This window comes from Castanea sativa, chromosome 12, assembly GCF_040712315.1.
Source record: "Castanea sativa cultivar Marrone di Chiusa Pesio chromosome 12, ASM4071231v1".
NCBI classification, from domain to species: domain Eukaryota; kingdom Viridiplantae; phylum Streptophyta; class Magnoliopsida; order Fagales; family Fagaceae; genus Castanea; species Castanea sativa.
Genome location: NC_134024.1, coordinates 7633514 through 7659171, shown reverse-complemented (window position 1 = coordinate 7659171; position 25658 = coordinate 7633514). Strand labels below are relative to the sequence as shown.

Here is a 25658-nt window from a genome sequence, read left to right as displayed (position 1 = left end):
AGACTGAGGTAAAATACATGTCGTTTCGAAAGCTTTGCAGAAAGTTCCAGAAACTATATTTTGCTGAAAAACCCCTCATACTTTTATAATTTCAATTTCTTACTATTCTTACTTGGTTAATGCAAGTTAACTTGGATAATTTCACTGAAGATATTTAGTTAAGTATAAATTTTAATTACAAAATTGATTATAGTCTAAATCTATAACTTTAATATCTTTTTATTTGAAATGAATTATAACAAATCCACTATTAGATTACATCTTATTATTATATCTTCTATATTTGTAAAATTTCTAGAAAATTAAAAATCAATAGCTATGTCATCAATAAATTGTTTAAATTGCAAGTTTTTGTAGTTTAAAATTATGTATAAAATGTATCAAAAAAATTATGTATAAAATATAAAATTATAAACCATATAGTAAATAATATCCAAAAAATACAAAATTTGACATGTGTATTAAAAGTGTAAAGAACATACAATTCAACGGATAGATTTTCAAAATATGTAATAATATTTATTTTATTGAGTAAGATTATAACCTAAGGTTATAACCAATTTTGTATATAAACTTTGTGCTTTATTTATAGGTAACTTTTGATAGACAACATTCCATTTCATTAACAAGCAAACAAATAAATAGAATCTACAAACAACATGTCTCTCTCCCAAGTTTCCCACATAGCATAAGGGAGGTAGTTTTATAAATTTTTTTTTTAAAGTAAGAGAGTAATTATTATGAAAAACGTAATGTAAGGGTGCGATTTGGGTCCTAAGCCCAAGAGGTAATAGGATTAAGGCCCAAAGAGCCCAATACAATGAATTTATAGAGAATGAGCTAAAAACTAGGCTTCAAGGAATTGAACAATGCTCACAATTGACAAAAGATGATAAGAAAACAAAGAAAAATGAACTTTATGCAAAAAAATCCTTCCTCGGCAAAGTCCGAGGTAAACAGTTCTTGAATATATTTCTTTTAGGTCGGATTACAATTTCTGTGCTTGTTGTTACAGTATTTTTTCTACGGATTCTCAAATGGATCCCTTTGTAAAGGGCCTCTTTCTCCCTTATATTCTCCTATTTTTCTTCATCTTCACCCTCCACATGTAAGTCAAGTTGCTGGCTTTGATCCTTGTCCCATCAACACCTTCCTAAAATCTTTGAGAGTAGCTATAAATTTGAATACCACTGTTCAGGTATCATTTCCACATTAATGCGGCTAGAGGGTTACTTGCAGAGCTTTTAATGCAGTGATAGTAGTTTTCTCTTATATTTCTTGACTTTCCTTTGTCCTATTCTCTCCTAAGGTTTATTCTTATCAGTAGAATCCTCTGGAGTGTTGCTCTTGATGACAGATCAAACCTTCTGACTTTTGCTTTGCTTAACCAAGGAGGCATTCCTCCTCGAACTACCTTCCCAAACCTTCTTGGTCATAAGCCTTCCGTGACATTCTGACTCGCACTTCTTTCCTAACATCTACTTGTCCTCAGTCTACTAAACGTCATTGGACAAGACTCACGGCCCAATATACATTTCTGGGCCTTTCATCCCTACATGTTATATTCACAATATTTTCACACAAATTCGCAGATTGTTAATGGTTTTAATTTAAATCTACTACTAAAATTATTTTTTTCTTACCAATAACAACCTGTCATTTAAGATTTGTTGTGAAAGGGAATAGGAGAAACAATTTTAGTTAGAACATGAACTACAATGTTACATTATTTTTTAACCCAACAAAAACAACAATTAGCAAAGTAAGTCTTGAGTTCCACATTATTTGATAGCAAAAAGTCTTTGCATACTAGTGACAATTCGGGAAATCACCACTTAGTACATGAAAGCAGAGTTTAGCATTTCCTTCAATCACAATATCTTGGAATTTTTTCTCAATAGCAAGTTTGATAGCCTATACAAAGATCTCTAATGAGCTAACAATTTTGGCAAGATTCACCTCATGAACATTATTGCGAAGGACCTCATTTGTCAAATCCCATATGGATTCTAAGGTGTAGGCTATTTTAAGTGAGGTGTGGTCATTTGGATAGGGTTGCCTAGTATGTGATGTCAAAGGTTTGGGGATTTAGGACAAAGTTTATAATAACTTCAGGGCTATTGATTTGAAGGGTATCCGTTCTAAGATTCCAATTACAGCCAAACCATATAACTCCATCTATTTTGCAGTGGAAGAACAAATGTGAGACTGTTTCTGTGCTCTACTTGCAAAGAACACAATTAGTGTTAGCAATAACCCACTATTATGTGGGGCAGATTTTCCTTTGTAGACAACATATTAGCTCTGATTCTCTACAAGAGCATTTTTAACATTAGATAGGACCCATTTTAATGACAGGGTTTATAACCACTTTGGCTTTCTTGAATTTTTTTTATTCCCATATTATGCCGATTCAACACATTACTTGTGCTCAAAGGTTGATCTTTGATACCTTCTGTTGGCTGATTTGACAAAAAAGCAACCCTTATGTACCTTAATCCACATTAACTTATCTTGCCTTGGCCTAATGGGGATTTGGATTCTTCTTATTGCTTCGATGGATTAAACATCAAATAGCTCCTCTAGTGGAAGAACAAAGTTTATAATAACTTCAGGGCTATTGATTTGAAGGGTATCCGTTCTAAGATTCCAATTACAGCCAAACCATATAACTCTATCTATTTTGCAGTGGAAGAACAAATGTGAGACTGTTTCTGTGCTCTACTTGCAAAGAACACAATTAGTGTTGGCAATAACCCACTATTATGTGGTGCAGATTTTCCTTTGTAGACAACATATTAGCTCTGATTCTCTACAAGAGCATTTTTAACATTAGATAGGACCCATTTTAATGACAGGGTTTATGACCACTTTAGCTTTCTTGAATTTTTTTTTATTCCCATATTATGCCGATTCAACACATTACTTGTGCTCAAAGGTTGATCTTTGATACCTTCTGTTGGCTGATTTGACAAAAAAGCAACCCTTATGTACCTTAATCCACATTAACTTATCTTGCCTTGGCCTAATGGGGATTTGGATTCTTCTTATTGCTTCGATGGATTAAACATCAAATAGCTCCTCTAGTCTATTCTCACACCAGGATTTGGTTGTAGTTAATTTTATTGTGAACATTTTGATGACAATAATTAAATTGTTGATTATTTATATAGTATCATAACTGTAAGGGCAAGTTTTGGATCCTAAGCCCAAAAAAGCAATAGAGTTAGGGCCTAGAGAGCCCAACACAATGAATTTGTAGAGAATGTGCTTATGGATTGGGTTTCAATGGATTGAGCAACGCGCACAGTAGACTAAGGATAGTAAGAAAACAAAGAAAATTAAGTTGAGTGCAAAGAAAATCCTTCCTCGGCAAAGTCCGAGAAGAGTAGTTATTGAATATATTTCTTTAGACTTGGTTACAATTTTATTTCTTAGTTGCTACAATGTCTTCTTCCACAATTTTCAGATGCCCTTTTGTCCTGGTGGGTTTCTAACATTATATAGCCTCTTTCATTGATCTTGACCCTCCATTTGTTGATCACGCAGGTCATCACCCTAATGCTTGTCCCATCAGACATTTCCCAAAATATTCTGTGAGTTGCGGCAACCAAAATAACACTGTTTAAGGGTCTTCTCCACATAAATGCGGTTAGAGAGTTTGGTGGGGTACAATTAATGTGGTGGTAGCTTCCATCCCTTTAAACACAACAAGCTTGACCTTCTCTCTGGAATTCTTCCCTTACAGTGTGGCCTCCTCTAATGCTATGCCATTGATGTGGCCATGGCTCGCCTTCTTGGCCTCATTGTCTGAGGGGATGGTCTCCTTGGAATTGCACTGAACTTCTTGGCCGTGGGTATGACATGTGACATTGCTATCTTATTAAATTGCTGTACCCCACAATAGCTTTTATATTGAGTACCAAATCTCTTATAATTTCACATAGTAGGATTTTTGTGTTTAGACAAGTTTTAGTTATAACTTATGTGAATTTTGTTATTTTTAGATAATAGTAACTTAGTAAGGGTGTGAATTGAACGATTTAAAAATTTATGGTTTAAATTAAAACTTCTAAAATGTATAGTTTAATTTGAAATCACCCAAATTATGTAGTAATTATGTAATTTACACAAGTCCTTATAAAAAGTATCCATTTTACGTTATTATCTTTCTTTTTTTTCCACCACGTGTTAGTCATGCAAAAGACTCTTGGTGTTATAGTTACAACACTTCAAAAAAAAAAAAAAAGAAGAAGAAAGGAAATCCAAACTATACTTCATAAAAAGGTATAGTGGATATTTCATTAAGAACAGGTAAGAAATTATAATAACATGATGCATGACACAAGAAATTGACGTGGAAGACCATTGAGCCTTTTAGCTCGAGTGATATCTTGACCATTCTTTACGGGAAGACTTAGCTTCAAATCCGTTAAAATTTTTTTCAAAAGTGTTTGAAGAGATAGCTATAATTTCTAATAAATTTAGGTTGAGATTTTTTTTTATAAAATTATTATGGGAATATTAATTTCTATAAATTAAAAAAAAATTGTAAAGTACTCCACAAAACAATGAATGCAGAGTATACTAAATGTATAGGAATGTTAACCGTCATGTAATGCATTTTCACCATCACTACTGAGGTAATATTATGTGTAATGGTTGTATGTGAAATCCCTCTACTGTGGCAATGAGTGAAAAATGAAAATTGCATATTGTGACTGCAACCATAACCACTATCACAACCACAACCTACAACCATGTCCCAAAGAGGCTTCAATTTTCTTCCATTTTTAACATCAATAAAAGGTATCAGTTTAATTACAATGTACACTTTCTAAGTTCGATCAAATCCTCTTTTAAGAATTACCTTCTTGATTATCTTAGGAGATTCCTCTAGTGATCATAGAGATAATCAGAGACCACATATGAGATGACTCTAGAACAATGGTTATTGATGGGTTAGATAAAGATCATCCACATATGAATTCCCAAATGGATGACCTTTGGATCAGATATGAAAAGCAATGACTTCAGGAACTCCCTCCCATCACTAAAACTTGAGCTAAGGCACTAGAATAAGGGAGGATCTCCCTATATAACTCCTATGATTTGCTCATTGGCACCAGTTCAGTAACTAACAATGATTTAGCCATCCTTGCTCAACTCAATATATAAACCGAACTCCTCCAACCATGGCTGATATGAGTAAAATACACACACAAAATACAGTGTTACCCCATTGGTGAAACTGACTTAAGCATGGGAGAAACTTAGGCTGACATTACACCAGTGTCACCTTACCTTTTGATCCATTACTTTGGGTGTGCAGGCATTATATCAAAGACAGTCAAAGATCTAGTCTCAAACAAAATCTACACTAAAACTCAAAATATTTGAGGAGACAAAATAAAATTACAAAAACTCCACCTCAAAATGCTTGAACCGGTAGAGAAAAGTTTATTCCTGTGCATTTTTATGTCGTAGATGGTGACTGGTATAATAGTGCTACTAGACAATTGGCTTGTAACATTTGCATCGTCAAACAAATGGCTTTCAAAATTTAAACAGTTGCTGTATGAAACGAATTCTTGTAAAAACTAGTTGAGAGAAAAAGAAAAAAGAAAAAAAAAAGAAGAGATGTACTAAAACTAAATGGTCCTACGCTTGTTTGATATCAATTTTGGATTATTCTTCTTCTTTTATTTGAAAGCAAGTCAATTAGAATGCCAGTAAATGTTACTGAAACTTCAAATTTCTTTTTTTGATAGAACATATTTTCTATGAACTGATCCTCCTCTTAGACCTTTTTTAATATAGCATCATGGATGAGTTTCAGCGATTCCTCTAGATCGTCACAGAGTTGGTAAGGATCAGGAATCACATTTGGGTCAACTGCTAGAGCAATGGTCATCTTGTTTACATAACTTTGAAAATGGATTGTCAATGCCTGCAAAAGAAACCAAAAAACAAAGTACAAAGCACTATAAGCTGTAAGGAACATGGTTTCGTATCACAAAATTTGCTATAAGTGGAACAGCATCATAAAAGTCCAAATGCACTTAATTCAGTAACCTTTCATATTGCAATTTCCATCAGATTACATTAGGCTCCATAGTTCCATTCAGCCAGCTCAAAGAATGTTACAAGAAAATGTGGTTGTCATATTTTTACACATTCAGGTTCAACTTGAAGAAACAAGAGTAAAATGAAATAAAATATCATTATATCCATGAATTGTTAACTGCTAGCATGGTGGTGAAAAATGAAGACATTAGAACTCTGGCACCAAGTTTAGTTCATGTGCAAAATACGCATACCAAGCACATTCTTTTGTTAAAACTCTGAGGAGTCAATTTATTTGAAAGCAGTGGAGAAAAGGTTCTAACTTAGTCATTAGATTACTTACATGTGGATGCCCATAAACACTAGGAGCAATGTAAGCTAATGGATGGCCATAAAAGCTAATTTCTTCCAGCGGACCAACCATGCTGGAAAAGGCCATTGTAGTGTTGGAAAGAACTTTGTGTGTTAAAACAGTAGCAACCTGATATCCATGAAAAAATGTAATAACACCATTCAGCAGCTTGTTATACTTCCTCTAATGATAACCATCTTCTGCAGTGCCACACTTTAGATCCACAACTATGTTTAAATATAACAGAACTTATTGAGAACTTTCTTTAATGGGAGAATATTTTTGCATATGATTCATGAGTAATAATTAGGCACAATATGAGTTTAGGTTATATTCTTTGGTTAATTTTTCCATAGTGGTTAGAGAATAGATCCCAATGCCAACTGTGACCTTAGATTCATTATTGTCTCATTGAGAAGGTTTAAAAAGATATGTCTGTACCTTAACTCCAAATGTTCTGAGTATTAACACACCACCTGAGAATGTGCATATAGATTCAAGTGAACGCTTTTTTCTATCAATGGTGGCTTTAGCTTTCCGAACATAATCCAATGGGTCATCTTGTAAAGCAATGGTGAACGGGAGGAGGATATATCCAATCAAATTACCCCACCTGGTCTTGGATCCCTTTTCCATCATATTAGCCAGAGCCTGTTTCATGGACAACATTAAAAGAGAGGATGATCTAGATGAGGGGCAGGCAAACCATGTTATTATCTGATGAATCACATTAAAATGGGTGAAACATTAATGTGGATTCCAAGGATTGTCAAGCTGATTATCTTAACATCAATTACATACCAACACCAAAATCAATTTTACCAACTTGTATACATGAGATAATTGACATAGTTAAGCTTCATGGATGAGTAATTTTAGAGTTCACATTTTTCATAGCATTGGAGCATATTGCAATGTGATATTTTTCAAAGAATAACAAGAGATAAATTACCTGGATTCCTACAGTTGGTCTTACATTGACAAGAATCGTTGCCCTAAGGCGGACACTTTTTGGAAGATTACTTTTCCTGTGCTTTTCTCCTCCATCTATCTCTGCCTCACCTGCTGAGTTAACTTTATTAAACCACTGTTGCTGTATGTCAGGTAGAGATACTGTGTTTGGTTTTTGATAGCATAATACTTTTCTATGGACCAACCAAGCCACATTATACTGATAATTCATAAATTACTAGGACAACATCCCTAAGATCATGCTAATCATGTCCCGTAACATAGCATCTGATTTATGATTATTTTAGAAAGTCCAAAACTTCAACGATGAAGCACATAGCAAATTCATGTAATTATAATTATGAGAAGGCCCTGAACATTATCAGTATCGATCTCAGAAAGGTTTAGGGAAAGGATTGAGTTCTCATTAAAGTACTTAAAAAAAAAATAGTTTCTTATCTTCATCATCTTTGCAATTCCTGTAAATTTCGTTTTGCTAAACTTTTTTAGATCCAATAGAAGTTATCTGTAGTATGATGGAACGTGTTGAAATCTATAAACTTCGTTTTTCCTAGACTTTGCATCTTTGAGTTTTCACAGCTATTGCATTCAAGAGAAAGGACAGATAAATTGAATAACTAATGTAGAAAGCTATTGTTTAAGTGCAATGCCTTGCCTATTATTATTACTTTTAGGCATATTGACTAAAAGAACTGTAATGGCCCAAGTTTTAAGTTTTCTATCAGATAGCAGCGTTACTTCCTCTGGGAATTGCTCCAATAAAAAAAATACTATGCCAGCACTCTCAACATGACATGGAGTCTAAAATTGGTATCCGTTGCTTTAAGATTACAAATTAAAGGAGGTCAATACTAAACATGATATAAATGCTTACATACTTGCTAAAGATGAATTTTACACCAAATAATGCCATCAAAATAAGGGAAATAAAGTGATACACCAGTATCACAGTATGATCATAGCTAAATGAGAAAGTAATTGATAGGCTCACCATATTTCCGGTTTAGATACCGTGAAAGACCAGCTTGAGTTACTCCCAAAACGACATCGTTGACGGTCTACTGAATTCGACCAGAGTAAAAAAAAAAAATGCCATTAAGAAATGCAAAAGAAAATATAGAAACGCACGTAGACTTGTATGTTCCTTGAAGCAGACCTTATGACAGAATGACTTTCTAAAGGCCATTAGATTTGATTTGGAAGAACATAATGTTAGCTTATTACTAAGTGGACAACGTTAGCTAATTAAACCCCTGCTAGCCAAGAGTCTTGTAGCTCAATTGGTTGGTATCTCCTAGTGTTTCCAACAAAGACATCCATGGTTTAATTCCCCCTCTGTTGTAACTTATCCACACAAAAAAACTTCCACAACAGGATCTTAAAGAACTGGGACCCAGAATTTCATGGGTCATGGGCGTCATTATTCATTAAAGATGGTAATGAGTTCACCAAAATTTTAAATGTTCATCATCTCATTGAAGAACACATGATATGACAGGAATTTGCCTGTCAATTATCAAAATCCATCCAGTTTAGCCATCTAGAGTAGTGTCAATTCAGTTGGAATATGGCACAAACAAAGTAAAAAGACATGCAATTGTTTCCCACATAAAAAAAGTTACTATTGTATCTAAAAATAAACTATTTCAAGCTAATAAGCAAGTAAACAGGATTTATTAATAATCAGCATACCATGTTCAATGCATTTTTCACAAGCTTTATGTCATCCAAGCTGATTGTCCGATGCACAAACTTTTTGATATTGTGCTCAACCCCTGGTGCACCTTTGATAGGAGTTTTTGTGTCTTTCATAAACATAACGGTTGCCCCAAACAGCAACACATCCACCAAAGTGTTCCAAATCAACCTTAATACTGACAAAAATGCTAACAAGAACCACCAAAACCCGCCTGAATTAGTTGAACCTGCTTGTTTATTTTCTGGAACACTAGGTAATGCTTCTGGATCCAATGTTTTTCGTGTACAGGCTAAGAGAAGAGATATTAGAGATGCACCATCACCCATTGAATGGTGGATCCTAAAAACCCCAACAGCCTCAGCATCTGAGGTTTTAATGTTAAGAAGGTGGAGTTCCCATAATGGTTTTGAGAGGTCCATAGGTTTTGTAGTAAGTTCTGATATGTAGTCTTCAACCAACTGGTCTGCAAAATCTATGTTAGGATCCAAATCTGGAACTATGACATGGTCCTCTAAATCTACTATAGTCTTTGTCCATCTTTGTCCATCATCAGCAACCTTTTGTATCATAGATAACAAGAAAGAAAATGTTAACAATTAAACACAAGTAACAATAATTATATAGATGAAAATACCACATTTGAGCGAATTTTAGTAAAATATAATCTGAGCACACTGTCTTCTCTAGCTATTTTCTTCAAAAATTAATAGCCCAAATATGAATTATCACCTTCAAAATTTTATCATAATTTTTAAATGGGACATATTGGTTTTTGATCAAAATTTATCATAATGCAATTGTGACATATTGGTTTTAGGCAAGCTTCAAACCTTCAATATTAAATGGGACATAATATCTCTAATCATCATATTTATTTATATAAAAAACCAAAAGTAAAAAACATGGGACATATTATCTCTAGCCATCATATTTATTTATATATAAAACCAAACGTGAAAAATATTTTACTTTTGGTTCGCCTCATAGTTTGAGGTCTCATCATTTTACTTGTTATTAATTGAATTTATATTTAATTCTTTATTTTAACTCTCCATTAAAATCTTGGTATATCTTATGTTATTTGTTCTCATTTGGGCCCATTATTGATGTCATTTTTTTATCTATCATTAAAAATCTGTCACATAAACTTTCACCTTTAACATGCTACTTCCAAAAATAAATAAAAAAGAAAAAAGTCGACATTAAAAAAAATACACTTTTGAGTTTTTATACTTAGAGCATTTGCATTAGTTCCAACAAAAATTCTTAACGATTTTAGTATAAGAATTTATTTTTTCTATTTTATATACTGACTTTTCAAAACATCCGACATTGAGATGGTTTATTCTACACTAAATTTCATTAAAATATCAAATTATCTTTATTTTTATAATTTTTCTCTTTCTTCACACACACAACAACCATCATCTACTATTTTCTTAATCATCAGAATACATAAAAAAAGAATAAAAAATTAAATGTAAAACAAATAATATCAGTATAAATTTACACAATTATCATAACCATAAAATGTTTTTTTAATACAATTTTGCATTATCGGTGAATTTTGTACGTTGACTAAAATATGGAATGTAATGAAAGAGCTATGTACATTGTACTTTAGAATTAGAATCAATAAGAGCCCATTTGGATAGACTGTTTATAAAGGTGTGTTTTTAAAACGTGCGTTTTAAAAACCACAAATAAGTGTTTGGTAAAAATGTGAAAATATGTGTTTTTTATTTTTAAATTTACATTAAGTGTTTGGGTAAGTTGTTTTAAAAATGGTTGTTTTGAGTGTAAATTCCAAAAAAGGACTTAACTATTTTGTTAAGGTTATTTTTTCATTTTTCCTTTAATATGTTTTTTTTAAAATTATTATTGAAAATAATTTACTAACAATAATGATGTTGTCGTTGTTGGAATTCATGGAGAGAAATTTATACAATTTAAAATTGAAAAAAAAAAAAAAAAAAACCTTCAAGAGGAAGATATTAAAATGATTAGGAAAATAATTATATCAAAATAATTACTAAAAAAATAAGCAAAGCTAATTATCATCAAAGTTAAATTATGACATATGGATCCAAAGCTCATTGACTTGTTTGGCTACAGAGCTATTGTCAGTGAATATAAAGCTTAGGAAGGCTGCACAAAGCTACATCTATAGAGCACCTAGTCATATATTATCTAAATCTTAGTAAGATAATGTGCAAGTAAGAAAAACAAAACCGAGGAGGCTCACGAAATGCTAAAAACAAAACAGAGAAGGCTCACAAAATGCTGAAAAAAAAACTAATGGAGTTCAACTATTATGCAAATTGCAATGAATCGCATCAATTATGATGGAAAGCTTAAAGGCCAAATCTAGAAATTTGTAATAATTTTTAATTCCAGTTAGTTGTATTAGCAAAAAGCTCTAACTTGAATGCTCTCCCTCCTCCAATAAAAAAAGGGATAGAGAGTGAGATTATAGGTTCAAGGCTATTAGATGCACGTGTAATTTACCAATCCACAATAAAGTTTTCCTCTATACAACCTTCCACTAATCAGCTCAAATGATACTCATATGGCACAAAGAAATGGAAAGATGCCTTGTTGGTTCCCTGGGGGTCTGATTTCCACTCAGGTTCCTAGAACCTAGTAACAAAATTATCAAAAATTTGGACAGTGATTATATAGCAAATCACGTTTTATTTTTGGTTTACACTAGCAAATATAGACATGCCACATCAACTTTTTACTTAGGACTCATTTTAAAATCAATACATTCCAGTACACTTAATAACATTTAAAAAAAAAAAAAAACCTATTTCACATTTTCAAACCTGATGTGAAAGAGAATCCCTAAAATCTCATCTCCCTCCTCAGCTCCTCTGTCTCCCACTGCAAATCTCTCCGGACCTTCGTTCTCCGCCACATCAATTCTCCGGCGTCACTACTTCAACGTCTGTTTTGCTATATTTGTTATTGGGTCTTACTAGGTGATGAAAGTGTGTTTGGATATCTTGACTGTATGGGTTTGCACAGTAACATAGAATTTTGTTTTTTGTTCCATAGTTGAAGTAGGCAAGGACCGTGTTTTTTGTTCCATAGTTAACAAAGTAGGTGATGAAAGTGTGTTTTTGACATTTTGTTCCATAGAATCGTGCCTTTTATTGATAGTCGCTGAGATCTTGTTTTTTGTTCCATAAATTGAAATATTGATAGTTGCTGTTAACATATGATCTTGTCTTTTACGAAGTTCCAATGTGTAATTGAATAGGCTTAATGATGTAATTCAATTAGTATCAGTTTGTACCAAGAAATCTCAGCAGCCTTCGCTTGAGCCAATGATTGGGAAATCTCGAAATCCATTTGGGAAAAAGATGAAATCAAGAAAAATTAAAACTTGAGCAAACCTGCTGAATTGATGAGATTTCAGATTTGAAAAATGAAAACTTGAGCAAACGATGCAGGAAATGAGGAGATTTCAATTTTTTTTTTCTTTGGTTTTTTGTATAAGAAGGGATGAGATTTGGGTTTTAGTTTGTTTTGAAATTAAAGAAGTTAATGAAAGTGTGAGATAATTAAGATGTTATTAAGTGTTGTAGGGTGTATTTATTATTAAGTAAAAAGTTAACGTGACAATTTATTATTAAACGTGTAAAACGAGAGTTGTAACACCTGTACTTATCAAATTTAAGCTCATTAAAGATTTGTTGGCAACTTGATGCCAACCTTGTGATGGGGATGTGCCACTCCTTTATTAGTACTTAGAAGAAACTAGAAAGGGAAAGGCAATTGAATATGCCCCGTTGCCTGTAAACTAGCTACTACCCTAGCTTCATTTTTTGTCTTTCTTTTTTCTTATTCTTTTCACCAACACAAAAAAATAAAATAAACCCTATTGTTCTATAATGTTGAATGTTGCGAATCAAGTTCATCTAATGTGGATTGGATTGTGGAAATTTCGGTGGCGATAGATAATTTGGCAACAAAAACATCTAAGGTCAACCTCAAATATGTCAAAACATAGAGAGAAGTAGAGAACATCTTTGCAAAAGAAGAAGTTTTAAATATTTATGTATAATTTGTTGAAACTTTATTTTTGTTAAAGTACATCTATATTTTTATTCATTTTGTTTATTTAGACCCAGTTAACCAATTAAAATAAACACTTAGCAGCACAAGTGGTCTCAAAAGTATTTGATAAAAAAGACAAATAGTTTAATGAATTCAAGCAAACCATGAGTTTGAAACTTTGAAGTTTGAACAACCAAAAAAAGAAAAGAAAAAAAGAACCACCTCCATCATAAAGAAAGAAAACAAGATAGAAAAGAAGCACCACTTAGAACAAAAAGAAAGAACAAGTCAAGCTAGCAAGAAAGCAAGAGAAACCTCAACAAATGAAGTAGAGAAGAATAGGATAGTTTCTCTTACCAGCTTGCTGGAGAATCTTGGATGCTTAAGCAAAGTCTGTTCTAAACCAGATTTAATAACGTCAGGTTTGAACTTTGTGTTGCACCCCAAGATGGCAATGATATAACAGTTGAAGCTTGGTGAATGAAACAATCGAGCTGCTGGACTTAGTGGCTGCTCTTCCTCTTCCTCTTCCATTGATACCATCCCATTATTATCACTCTCACCCATCTTGAATTCTTCTTTTTGTGGGTTCTTTTTTTTTTTGTTTCTTTGAGATTGAAAAGGCTCCAAAAATATATGCTTTCTTGGAATGAGATAGGCTTTAATCTTGCCTCAAAAAGAGAAGGAAAAAGAAAAGAGATAGGCTTTACTCAATGCCCAATACTCACTTGTTTTGAGTTCTTGAATTTTGGCTATTGTGAGCTTGTTTAAATGGGTTTTTAGATCTAAAGTTGGTTTAAGGATGTCTTTCCTCCTGGGGTGTGTCTCAAAGATTTGGAAATAGCTGGTTTGACTTTATAAAGAACGGGATTACAAAAAATGCCCCTGGATACAGTTTTGACTTTGAAATTGGGATGCCCCTAACTAATAACCTAGCTGCTTAATTTATAACCAACCTACTTAATTTGACGGCTTCAGTTTTCCTTTAGCAATTAAAGAGGTATGTAAATTAAACATAATTTTTATTATAAAAATATAAATAATTTGTTAAATAATTTTAAATAATAGCATATAACATGCATTAATACATATGTATGAATACATTTAAAATTAAACATAATTTTTTTTTATAAAAGTATAAATAATTAGCCAATTTTTTTAAAGTAAATGTAATTAGTAACATATTAAAATTCTTATCTAAATTTAAAGCTACTTATGATCTTTTTTTTTTTGAATTTTTAATAAGATAAAATGTGTGGTGATTTTTGTTGTACGATGATTTTTATTGAGTATATGTTATTGATTTTTTATTTATTTTAATCTATAGTTTATTAATATTAGATTTTTAGTATTTTACACTAATTAATTCACCTGATACAAATATTAAAAATTTTAAATGTACACATAGTACAAACTTAAGTGGATAATTATGGTATAATTTTCACATTAATTTAGACATATGACGTAAAATTAGATTCTAATTTCAAATTATAATTGAATTTTCTCTAAGTTTTGCGTGTGTGTATATATATATATTATTGCATGTAATTTTTATTTGTTTCCATTTCGTGTATATATAAAAAAGAAAAAAAATATGAAGGGTGGTGGGAGGTGGGGGGTGGAATATTATTAGGTGGAATATATATATTTATATTTATATTGAGAACTGATTAGAAACTTTCATTAAAAGCGAAACCAAAAGAATACAAAAAAAGAAAAACAATGAAAAAGTATAAACCCCAGGCTTAACTACATGCAGTTAGCCAAGGAATAAAGCTGCTCCAAGTGCACTAAAGAAAACACACTACACCATGCCCCAGTCCCACACAAAAAGCAGCTACTAATTTTAATTTGCAATCTAATGTATAATTCTTCTTACAATGACTTATATAGAAAGATAAATAAATACACTTTACACCCTAATATTTATTTAACTTACTATATAAGAACGGTAACTATTAAAAAATACAACTATTTTTCTTACTTTTGAGATACAATATTACTAATTAAAAATTTAATTTAGATTTGTTAAGATCTCATTAAAATTGAGAATAGCCAATCAACTTAATTTTCTTATTCTTCTAAAAAAAAACTTAATTTTCTTATGACATAATAAATCTTAAATTGGATTTTTTTTTCAATTTTAATATATTAAAAATGTTATTGTAACGTCACTTGATCATATAATTTACCATGTGGAATATTGATTTGAGAAAATTAAAGCCTCAAGTTGTTAAGGAAATTGGTTGTCTATGATTATTAGTAAATTTGTAACTTCTTTTTTTGTGAGAAACATCTTAGGATTTCAATTTGGTTGGATTTTTATTGGTTCAATATTTTGGAAATCTTTTTAGAGGTGAGAGAAAAAAATGTAAAACCTACTTATATATATATATTTTTTTTAAAAAACAATTATTATCGTATAGAAAATTTTATCTTATTATAGATGTCAAGATCAAGAGACTCAAGACAAACATTTACAAGAAAAAAAATGAAAAAAAGATATTAATCAAAGGAGTCAAATAATAATTTTAGTGCGTTCCTCAAACTCTTGCTTTTTTCCTTCCAAATTTGCCTTCCATGGATTTGATTGGATGACATTTTTTATCTTTCTTTTCCATGTAATAAAAAAGGGTAAGGTTTAGGTTCAATGTCGAGTGACACTAGATCCGTTGAGATGACGACATGTATCTACTTTTAGACACGTGTCACCATCTGACCGGTCTAGTGCACTAAATGCATTAGACCTAAATTAAGTCCAATGAAAAACGCTTTTTCACTTTCACTTTTACGTCCATGTTGGTTTCAATGGTTTGGGTGGACATTTTGGTTGGCAATGATAAATCATAAATGTTTGATTGGGTGGAAAATATGCCGCATGATGCATAAAGTCATAAACTCTGATTTCTTTTTTTCCTCAACATTCTGGGTTTGACAAATGCATATGACTATGTCCACCATGCATGCTTGAAGAGTGGGAGAATAAAATGACATTATGGATTCTTCAAACTTTTATTTTATTTTATTTTATTTTCAATCTTGTTGCCAAATAACACTTCATTGAACCAGAAGAACAAGTCGAAGGACCATCTTATATATCTCTACTGCTCACAGGATCACAGAAGATCAGGAAGAAGAAAAGATGGGATTGGACTCAGCAATTAAATAATACTAGAGATATATAATATTTCATACTCCTTTTTTTTTTCTTTTTTCTTTTTATAAATGTTAACGTGACAAGTTATAATTATAATAACATCACTTTTACATGGTTTTATTACCAACACTATTTTTATTAATACCAATTATAGCATACTACTTTAATAAATATAAAACAGTTCGTGTCTTTAGAACTTTTATTATTGCAAGCAATTACAGAAGTCCATCAATTGAGAAATTGAGATGCCACTGTTAGACATATTATGGCCTAAGCCAATTGTTGGTCCATGTATTTGTAGAACATGTATATTAATTAAGGTTAGTTTATTGTTACCCTAGGGTTAGTCTAAGGTTTTTTAGTATAGAAACCTATAATGGATTTATGATAATACAAGAGCTTAATAAAATATGTAATTGTCAAGAGATTTTCATGATGGTTTTCTCTTTCGTACTTCCATTTATCATATAATTACTCAAAATCATACAACAACTTTAATAGTCCCACTTGCCTCCCCATATACATGAGAAATATTCCAAAAGTAAATTTTCAATTTTTTCACACTAAGTAGTAAACAAAAATGTTAGGACCACAATAAAATTCACAACTTACCAAGTTGTGAGTGGTAGGTTCACAATTTCACCACTTATAATTCGCCATGTGGAAAAATTGTGGGTTTTGTCACTTTGTGTATTGAGCAGCAAGTTGACCACATTGATATGTACTTTTTTTCTGTCATCGCTAACATTTATAAAATTAATATTATCGTAACTTGCACAACGATCGGGGGTGTAGCTCATATGGTAGAGCGCTCGCTTCGCATGCGAGAGGCACGGGGTTCGATTCCCCGCACCTCCATTCAATCTCTTTCTTTTTATCCTGCTTGCTAAAACGCACCGTTCAAGCATTTCTATTGAAGTAATGGATCTATTGATAACAAACACGCTGCAACTATGCAAGTCCAGCCTTGGCCTTTTTTCATTTTGTTTAATTAGAAATAATTAGATCAAATATAACATTTTATTTTCTTGTTAATTAATAATTACTTGTTGGGTATTACATTTTTTGATAGTTTCTTAAAACTCCAAAATTTTACTTTGACATTGACCCTTTTTTTTTTAATCTCCTTTTGGGTGTGAAGGAGATTTGTTCAACTGAGTAGAAATGTTCCAATGGTAAAATTGTTGTTGTACCAACGAAAAATAACAAAATTAAAAGTGAAAGTTATTACAACACAAACTGTCAAAACCAAAAAAAACTATACAAAATGGAAAGACTTTTTACTTACACCGTCCATTTAAAACAAACGAAAAACAATTGATTTGAATTCATCAGAGACAACTGAAGCAAAATGATTTTCTAATCTATCTCAATTAGTAATGCTATTAATAGCACAAAAAAGTCTAATTTCTATTCATGCCATTTTCTTTTGAACATCCCGTGTATAATTTTTTTTAAATGTACTTAATTAGTGTTTATTAATTGATGTTTAATCATTACAGCTTCCTCTTTCTCAAAAAGTACAATAAGAGACTCAAATGTGTGGAGTTCAAGACCATTACATGTTGGACAGGTTGGTCTCCTTTCTTTTCTATTAGTAATATTGAACTGCAAAAATAGAAAATGTTTTAATTTCAGTTGAAAATGAGAATTGTCTAGGTAATATTTCACATCCTACGTTAATCTTTGATTTGGAGAATTTCAAATGGAATTTCATTATCTAGTTGGAGAATATACTTGAAAGGCTTTCATTTGGATTGGCTTTTGAATATATTTTAATGTTTATAGTTCAATTAGCTAAGTTTGAAGCGGTATTGTCGATGCATTATATGTTCAGACTTCAAAGTGCCATATGATGGATGAGATAATGTATGAATATTGATAAGTTAATTTACCCTTTCCCTTCACCTTACTTTTGGGATGATAATTATCAAATAATGCAAAAGAATGGAAGAATTTAACTTTTTGAATCTTAAAGAATGGCAAAGTTGTTTGGTTTAGTTGCCTTAAAATTTGACATGAATTGACTATAAAAGATTTTATGCATAACTTTACTTGGAAGGATTAAGAAAAATGGTAGGTTTAATATTAGCCTTAACTAGTGGTTAATAGTTGATTGTCAGTAAGGCCATAAGGGTTGCATCTAATTGTATCAGCTAGGCTCATGTCTCGTAGATTGTAATAACTTTAGCATTTTCCTTCAATTTTATTAGTACTAGGACATCCGTTATCCTATTCAACCACATATCCTCTCTCGCCCTTTAAATAGTACTTAAAGACTCATATTTACACAAGTACAACAAGAGTTGAACGAAAATTTCACGATTAATATTGAACATTTCTTTTCCTCTATGGCAGATCCATTTCAAATGCTTTTAGTAAAAGATGAACGCAGTAATATAAGGAGTAATGCTCGCCAAGGAGGATATTTTCAACCTTTCAGGACCAACACATTTCAAAGTTGTTGACTGGTAAGACCATTTTCCATATATAATTAACCTGTATATGGGGTGGAATTGATTGCAGGGAGATTCTGATACACCTAGAGGATGATATGTTAAATTGTTAGCAATACATCAAAATATATCTGCAACATATTTGAGGCTTGAGACCAAAATGTAAGGTCAAGGAAAGTGGTTTTCAAAGATATATAGATATATAATTGAACATTCTGTTTGTGACTCACAATGGCTGAAGAATAAAAATGAAACCTAGGGAAATACACAATTAAGATCTTAATTTCTGTATAACATATGTTTGATTTTTTCATTTTAAACTTTGGTCATTTGTAAGGGAAAAAAAAAAGTATGTGCGACAAACGTCGATTGATTAAGTATAAAGCAGAACAACTGGATAATGATATAACGCAAATTGTTATGTAACTTTACTTTGAACTTAAACTAGAGTATGATAAAAATTCATTGTCAAAATGATTATGGCCTAATGGAATAATGGGTTTTCACTAAATGTATCCCATAGGTGTTCTTATTAATAACTAAACTTATTAGCTATTTTCTATGTTACAATAATTTTGTAGGAAGAACAAAGATCATCGAAGATCTATTGCAGCTAGCTTGGTTCAAGGAGTATATATTCTAGAACAAGATCGGCAACAAAACCGGCAGGGCCCTCAAGCTTTTGCTCCAGTATGGTGGGACATCTTCGATTTCCTATTAAGTGAAGTGCTTGTAGATAATGTTGACAATTCCGTCTTTGGTGCCATTTTTGAGTCTAAATTCCCAGCTTCTTACTGTGATGGTTCTAAGACAAAAACTCCAAAATATGTTATTGCCTTCCGAGGAACAATCACTGAACCAGGCACACTATTACGTGACCTCATGTTGGACCTTGGATGCATTCTTAACAAACTTCAATCAGACACACGTTTTGAGATTGCAATGAAATATGTTAAGGAAATGGTTGATTTTGCTGGAGCTGAAAATATATGGTTAGCTGGACATTCCTTAGGGTCAGCTATGGCATTGCTTGCAGGAAAGAACATGATCAAGGTGGGTTATAATCTTGAAACATATCTATTCAATCCACCATTCTTATCTATTCCTATAGAGAGAATCAAGGATCCAAAAGTGAAGGATACACTTCGCATTGCGAATAGTATTGTCAAGGCAAGCCTTGTTGCTGCTACAAAAGCTTATAACTCTAAGCCTAGAGAAGATGACTCATTTGCAATGTTATCTGCTTGGTTTCCTAACTTGTTTGTGAACCCAAACGATCCCATTTGTGCAGAGTATATAGGGTATTTTGAGCATAGGAAGAAAATGCAGGAAATTGGAGCTGAAAATGTTGAGAGGATTGCAACAACTAATTCTTTCAGGAATCTATTCAAAAATGCATTGGGAATGGATTTAGAAGAGGCATTGCATCTCATTCCTTCGTCGCATCTGACTACTATTCAGGGTCAATCACCAAATTTTAGACGAGCTCATGGAATTCAGCAGTGGTTGAATCCTGATATTCAGTGTCAACACAAGTCGTACCAATTTAAGTAAAAAATAAAAAATCTCCTGCAATGTTTTCTTTTGGGAGTTCTAGTTTTGTTAAGTTGCTAGCTTTTGTGTAACAGATTCACATAATAGCAATCAATTGTGTTGCCATAAAGAAATTGTTATCCTTCTCTAAGGAAGTTTTGTTGCCTCTTGAACTCTATTATATGTAGGAGCAAAAAGAGAGTCGAGTTCTAGTATATGCAATTACATAGGTATTATATTTTATTAGCTTTGATAGTCTTCCATTGGTTTCATTGGATCTTGTTATGTAGCTATATTTTGATGTTATCGGCATGTACTATGAGAGGCTTTGCATTAACTTTTCTGTTTGATTTAATATAAGTTATTTATTACCACAAAAAATAAAAATAAAAAATTTGTCAGGCATTTATATATCTATACATTTCAAAGTATGTAATTTAAATTTTATTCTTTTCGTAATGAATAAATTTATAATTTTCTAATATATATTATTTTGGGTACAATTGGTAGTTTCAAATTTTTGGGCTGCGGTCCAACTTACCCCAAAAAATATCCCAGTGGTCCGCTAGGGCCAACTTTGGTCTACTATACAAAGTTCACTCTGGGCTGGCTTAAAATTATCCAGGTCGAACTCATGCCATCAACGTCTCAAGCCCAGCCCTATGAGAGAAACAATGCCCTCAAACAAATCTGATACTGTTAAATTATTATTACTACAAAATGGCTTCTGGCACAGGCCCAATAGTATTTGATAAGGAAGAAAAAAAAGGCTAACCTTGGTTAAAAGACATAGACTTCAACATAACTAAGTCTTGTACATCCTGCCAATATGGACAAAAGAAAAAGAAACAAAAAAAAAATATATATATATATATATATTTTGTTGAAAGGGTAATAGAGATATTGTCGATATATTTATACTTAATACTTAAAAAAGTGCAAAAAGTATATTATGTGATCATAAGTTCGTAACTATAAATAAGACTAAGTATGCTCTAGCATATTGAATGTTGGGATATACAATAAAAAAAAAGTTAGTTAGCTTATGAAGAAGCAATATGTTTATAAAATGAACGTAGTTGAAATGCAAATATTAATAGAGATAAGTGGAAATATAACAAAGATAAGTTACAAAATGATTACTTAAAATAATTTGAGAGAAAGTCATTTTAGATGCTTTGGTTATGTACAAAGAAAAATGATTAGTGTACTAATTAGAGATGTGATTTAAGTTTAAGCCAAGAGAATGAAAAGATAAAAGAAAACCTTAAATAATATTAATAGAAATGGTAAAAAAGATAAACTTAATTAAAAAATGTTATTAAAAATATAATTTTATATAGGAAAATGTTAACAAAGGTGCAAAGAAGACAAACAAAAATGTTAGAAAAAAGTAAAAAAAGACAAGAAGCAGTACTTATAAAACTGAAAAAAAATGAGATAAAATTGTAAAAAAAAACAAAAAAATTATCAAAAAAACTGTTATTAATAGACACATTTTTAGTACCAGTTAACACAACTCTTTTATATAAAATAGAATGATATAAAAAATATGTCACCCATCTTTGCCTTTAAAAATCTAATGCACTTCCCAAAAAGGATTTTTTACAAAAACTTAGTCACTATTACCGCTTTGGAAGTCAACCTTTTGTCACAAATATTGAAAATTGGAAAGACACACAAAAGCCAAAAGGGACATGTTAATTTTTCCAATATCAAAGTCATTCAAAGCTTCAAACTTGGCCAATTACCTAGTTTTCCTTGCACTAATTTCAGAGATTCTTTGTCCTCACTCCTCAGTGTACTATTTTCTGAACACAAACAATTTCTTTGGCAATTTCTTTAGTCTGTAAATTTCACCATCGAGCTAAAAAAAAAACGCACTAAATATATATTTTTCATACAACTATCATGTATGTCTCAAGAACCAATTCTAGGATATGAATTTTTAGTGCTTCTTTTTTTATGAACAACTAAAGAGCTACTTGTTGATATTATGATCCTTTTGCCACAAATTTTGTGACTGAATTGACATTTTCTCATACGCAAAGTGCTTAGAGGTTTAAGAGATAAAATGCTCAAACTGCGAAATTAAAAAGGTCCCTTTCGACATACATGCTCTTTAGCAGAGCCCAAATTGGTTTTTTCTAACAAGTGATATGGCCTCTTAACACATAGTTTTCTCAAATTTCAATCAAGTGACACTCTACCCAATTTTCATGGGACCTTTATTTCCTTCTATGTCTCATAAAGAGCTTAATTCACATGAGACTAATGGACACGCATAAGCGACCATCACAACTTGTTTTAGCACATTAGAATACAGCACGATCATTGACCTGCTTGTCTATTATGTTCATCAAAAAAGTTAGCTAGTCTATGACGTGAAAAGCTTTGCTTGAAGCCAAAAGTAATGTGCCTATGTGTGTGGTGGTGCTAGTTTTATCTTCAAAATGTGGTACAGATAACAGTGGATGAATCATTGAATCCCCACCAATTCACATTACATGCTCCTGCCTTCTTTTTCTTCCCCCTCTTTCCTTTCTATGTGTCATGGTTTTTCCAGGAAGTATGATTGCCAAGCATAACGTGGATTATGCCTTTGTTTGCTTGTTTGTTTTTATTCATGAAAGTGGGATTGTTATTAAAGCATCGACAAGCCAAACAAACAAAAGAGAAGTTTCTATCAAATTATTCAATTAGGATCTAGATCTAACATGTCTCAACACAAACACAAGGCAATGCGAAGGAAAATGAGTACCAATGCTCACGCTAATGAAGATTAGGGGCACTCGAACCCAAGACCAAAGTTTTGTTGGCACAATTCTTTTGACTGCTTGTTGAAACTTGTAAATTCATAATGAACTTGCAAGGACTTTAGTAAATTGGGCCATGCTTTTAATTTATTTCAACATCCATTGAAATAGTCTTTTGGATCAAGACAGGTGTTTTGAGTTTGGTTTGCCGACGGGTGTAAGAATGAAAAAGCATTCTTGTAATCAGATTGGCATCACATTCAATTAATAGATTTGATGGAATATGCTCGCTTTATTTCTGATTTACATTATGACTGCAATATATTATAAATTTGAAAGAAAATATTGTTGTATTAATCATAGCAGGGAAATAGCACCTGCATGTATCTTCTGCTAAAGCTTGAAACATCACTTTATTAGTGATTCCCCATTCAATATATTCCATATAATATTCTTCGAGATTAATAATGACTGTTAACATTGGTATTTCATCTTGAAGATTAATATATGTGACTTTGGAGTAGGATTTTTCTAATCCTCAGTCCTTGGTTTTCAATTCATGTCAAAAATATCAAACAATATAATTCTTTAAGAAGTGCTATGTTCACAACAATACCACATGATTTATTGTGAAAATGTTGTGAACATAACATTTTTCTAATACTTTTTACTCTTTCCAATTCTAGTGTTAAATCTTCCATTTATAGAATTAGAACAAAAGATAGTTAAGGGTAGTAGGCTTAAATTTATATGACCAAACATTTTTTTTTTTCGGTAGCAGGCTTAAATTTATATGACCAAACATTTTTTTTTTCGGTAGCAGGCTTAAATTTATATGACCAAACATTCACTTTAAGCACTTTGGTACCCCAAATGTTCTTTTTAATATGTCACAATCCTTTTCTTTTCATTAAGCTATATTAGGATTGCGGTTCGAAATGCTTTTGTATAATTTTTTTATTAAAAAAAAAATTCTAGAAACATAATTTATCTTTCATATTTTGTTCACAATTTCTTTAAGTTTTTTTTAGAAGAAGAACGATTTCTTAGGGTAATAAGTTGTCATTTGTGTTTCATCGTTTTCATGAATACTACACTACTATTTTACACTAATTACAATAAACATCTCAATCAATGACAAAAAAAACAAAAAAACAAAAAGCTGAGGCATAATTCATTTCCAATAGCTTATTAAACTCGTTGCATCACAGAGATCAAAGCATGATGCATGAATGACAAATTCAAGTCATCAATTTGATAAATGACAACCATAGCAGGGTCTCTATACCGCTTGATGTGGGATCTGTATCAATCCTCCGTGTACCATCAAATCATAAAGCAATGAATATCTCTCATTGTGGACCAACTTTCCATTTTCTTCTAATTAACCTATAAATCTTACTTCCTTTAAAGACAAGATTTTAGCCCAGTCTAAAAGGCAGCAAAAGTTTCACTATTCTCTGTTAAAAGAATGTGATGGGATGGAATTCATCTCGTCACAAAATAATCAGTGGCGGAACCAAGATTTGATTTTATGACGATAAATTTATATAAACATGTATAAATGCTAGTTATATACATTGGAAAAGTTTTAGGAGTAAATCCTTTGTCACAATAGTCTAAGGACCACCACTAAGAATTAGTGAAATCCTACAAAACAATAGCACATTCATTATATTTTGTTTATTTATTAACGATTTTTTGTATGAATAAGTTTTTTTTTTTTTTTCAAAGTCAAAATTCTACTTACGAATGAAAAGATTTTGAATGGTTAGATAGACACCAAATGGCAAATGCAACTGACAATTTCTCCAAAAAAAAAAAAAAAACTTACAAAATTTTATATTATTATATAATCATTCCTAAATTTTATTGCGTATTACACAAATTTTATGAAGACGAATAAATTATTATATAAAAAAGATAACAATAATGTTTTTTTTTTCCTTTGTTAAAGCTCTGGCTTTATTATTTTTTCTCAACCTTCATTTTCTTTTTGTAGGTTTTGAAACTTCAATTAACTGATTCTCCAAAAAATACAACCCTTAAAATAAACTAATAAAATAGAAAATATTTTCTTTTGTTTTTGAAAAATATCATAATTGGGAAGAAGAGGGCAAAGTTCTAAATTAGTAGTATTAGTTATTAATTATTTTTTGGGCTAGCCAAGGCGGTTGAACCCCTGACTCCGCTTATGAGCATAGCCATGTTCTCACCTGCAAGTACAAAAATCCTTGAAATCTTTTTTATTTTTACTTTTAATCAATCCCTGAAAAACTTAATATCTTATGAAAACATTTTGTGTCTGTTTGGCAAAAATTATTTTGCCAGTTTATTTTACTTTTTAGTTGATTTTTGCTACTATTTATGAATCTCATTGCACTTTTTGATACTATTCATAAATTTCATTATACTATTTCAGTTAATTTTTAATTTTATTTATAATATTTTTAACAAAAAAAATTTAATTTCAACAAAAATAAAATGAACTAAACAAACCTTTTATATGTGAATTATGTGATAGACAGTGCCAGCGATTTCGATCCCATCACTACGTCATTACTTTAAATTAACCATCACTATGCATGTCCGGCCACCAATG

General features: G+C 31.5%; 2 protein-coding genes and 1 non-coding gene across 4 annotated transcripts; 2 read left to right on the top strand and 1 right to left on the bottom strand.

Annotated features, from left to right (window-relative positions):
• Positions 1-5430: 5430 nt before the first annotated feature.
• LOC142618733 (wax ester synthase/diacylglycerol acyltransferase 11) lies at positions 5431-13984 on the bottom strand. Of its 2 annotated transcripts, XM_075791739.1 has the most exons (7): positions 13512-13984; positions 9083-9646; positions 8382-8448; positions 7371-7483; positions 6860-7069; positions 6410-6547; positions 5431-5950 (listed from the first exon to the last, which is right to left on the bottom strand). In XM_075791739.1, exons 1-7 carry the CDS (start codon positions 13719-13721, stop codon positions 5801-5803), a joined length of 1452 nt encoding a protein of 483 aa, XP_075647854.1. In that variant the 5' UTR covers positions 13722-13984; the 3' UTR covers positions 5431-5800. The 2 variants fall into 2 exon arrangements, with proteins under 2 accessions (XP_075647854.1, XP_075647855.1); XM_075791740.1 differs by lacking the exon at positions 6410-6547.
• Positions 13985-17096: 3112 nt separating this feature from the next.
• TRNAA-CGC (transfer RNA alanine (anticodon CGC)) lies at positions 17097-17169 on the top strand. The gene has a single exon. It is a non-coding gene; the product is annotated as a tRNA-Ala (tRNA).
• A 306-nt stretch (positions 17170-17475) lies between these two features.
• On the top strand, positions 17476-20321 carry LOC142620108 (GDSL esterase/lipase At4g10955-like). The gene is made up of 4 exons (XM_075793533.1): positions 17476-17486; positions 17814-17884; positions 18716-18782; positions 19349-20321. The coding sequence occupies exons 1-4, from the start codon at positions 17476-17478 to the stop codon at positions 20319-20321; spliced, it is 1122 nt and encodes a 373-aa protein (XP_075649648.1).
• Positions 20322-25658: the final 5337 nt, after the last annotated feature.

Coding starts and splice junctions, on each gene's coding strand:
- LOC142618733 (XM_075791739.1), bottom strand. CDS start 13,721: ATGGGTGAGAGTGATAATAATGGGATGGTATCAATGGAAGAGGAAGAG. Junction 8,449..9,082: donor TGAAAAATGCATTGAACATG/GTATGCTGATTA, acceptor CGAATTCAGTAG/ACCGTCAACGATGTCGTTTT. Junction 6,548..6,859: donor TCAGAACATTTGGAGTTAAG/GTACAGACATAT, acceptor CATGGATATCAG/GTTGCTACTGTTTTAACACA.
- LOC142620108 (XM_075793533.1), top strand. Junction 17,885..18,715: donor GACCATTACATGTTGGACAG/GTTGGTCTCCTT, acceptor CAGTAATATAAG/GAGTAATGCTCGCCAAGGAG. Junction 18,783..19,348: donor CATTTCAAAGTTGTTGACTG/GTAAGACCATTT, acceptor ATAATTTTGTAG/GAAGAACAAAGATCATCGAA.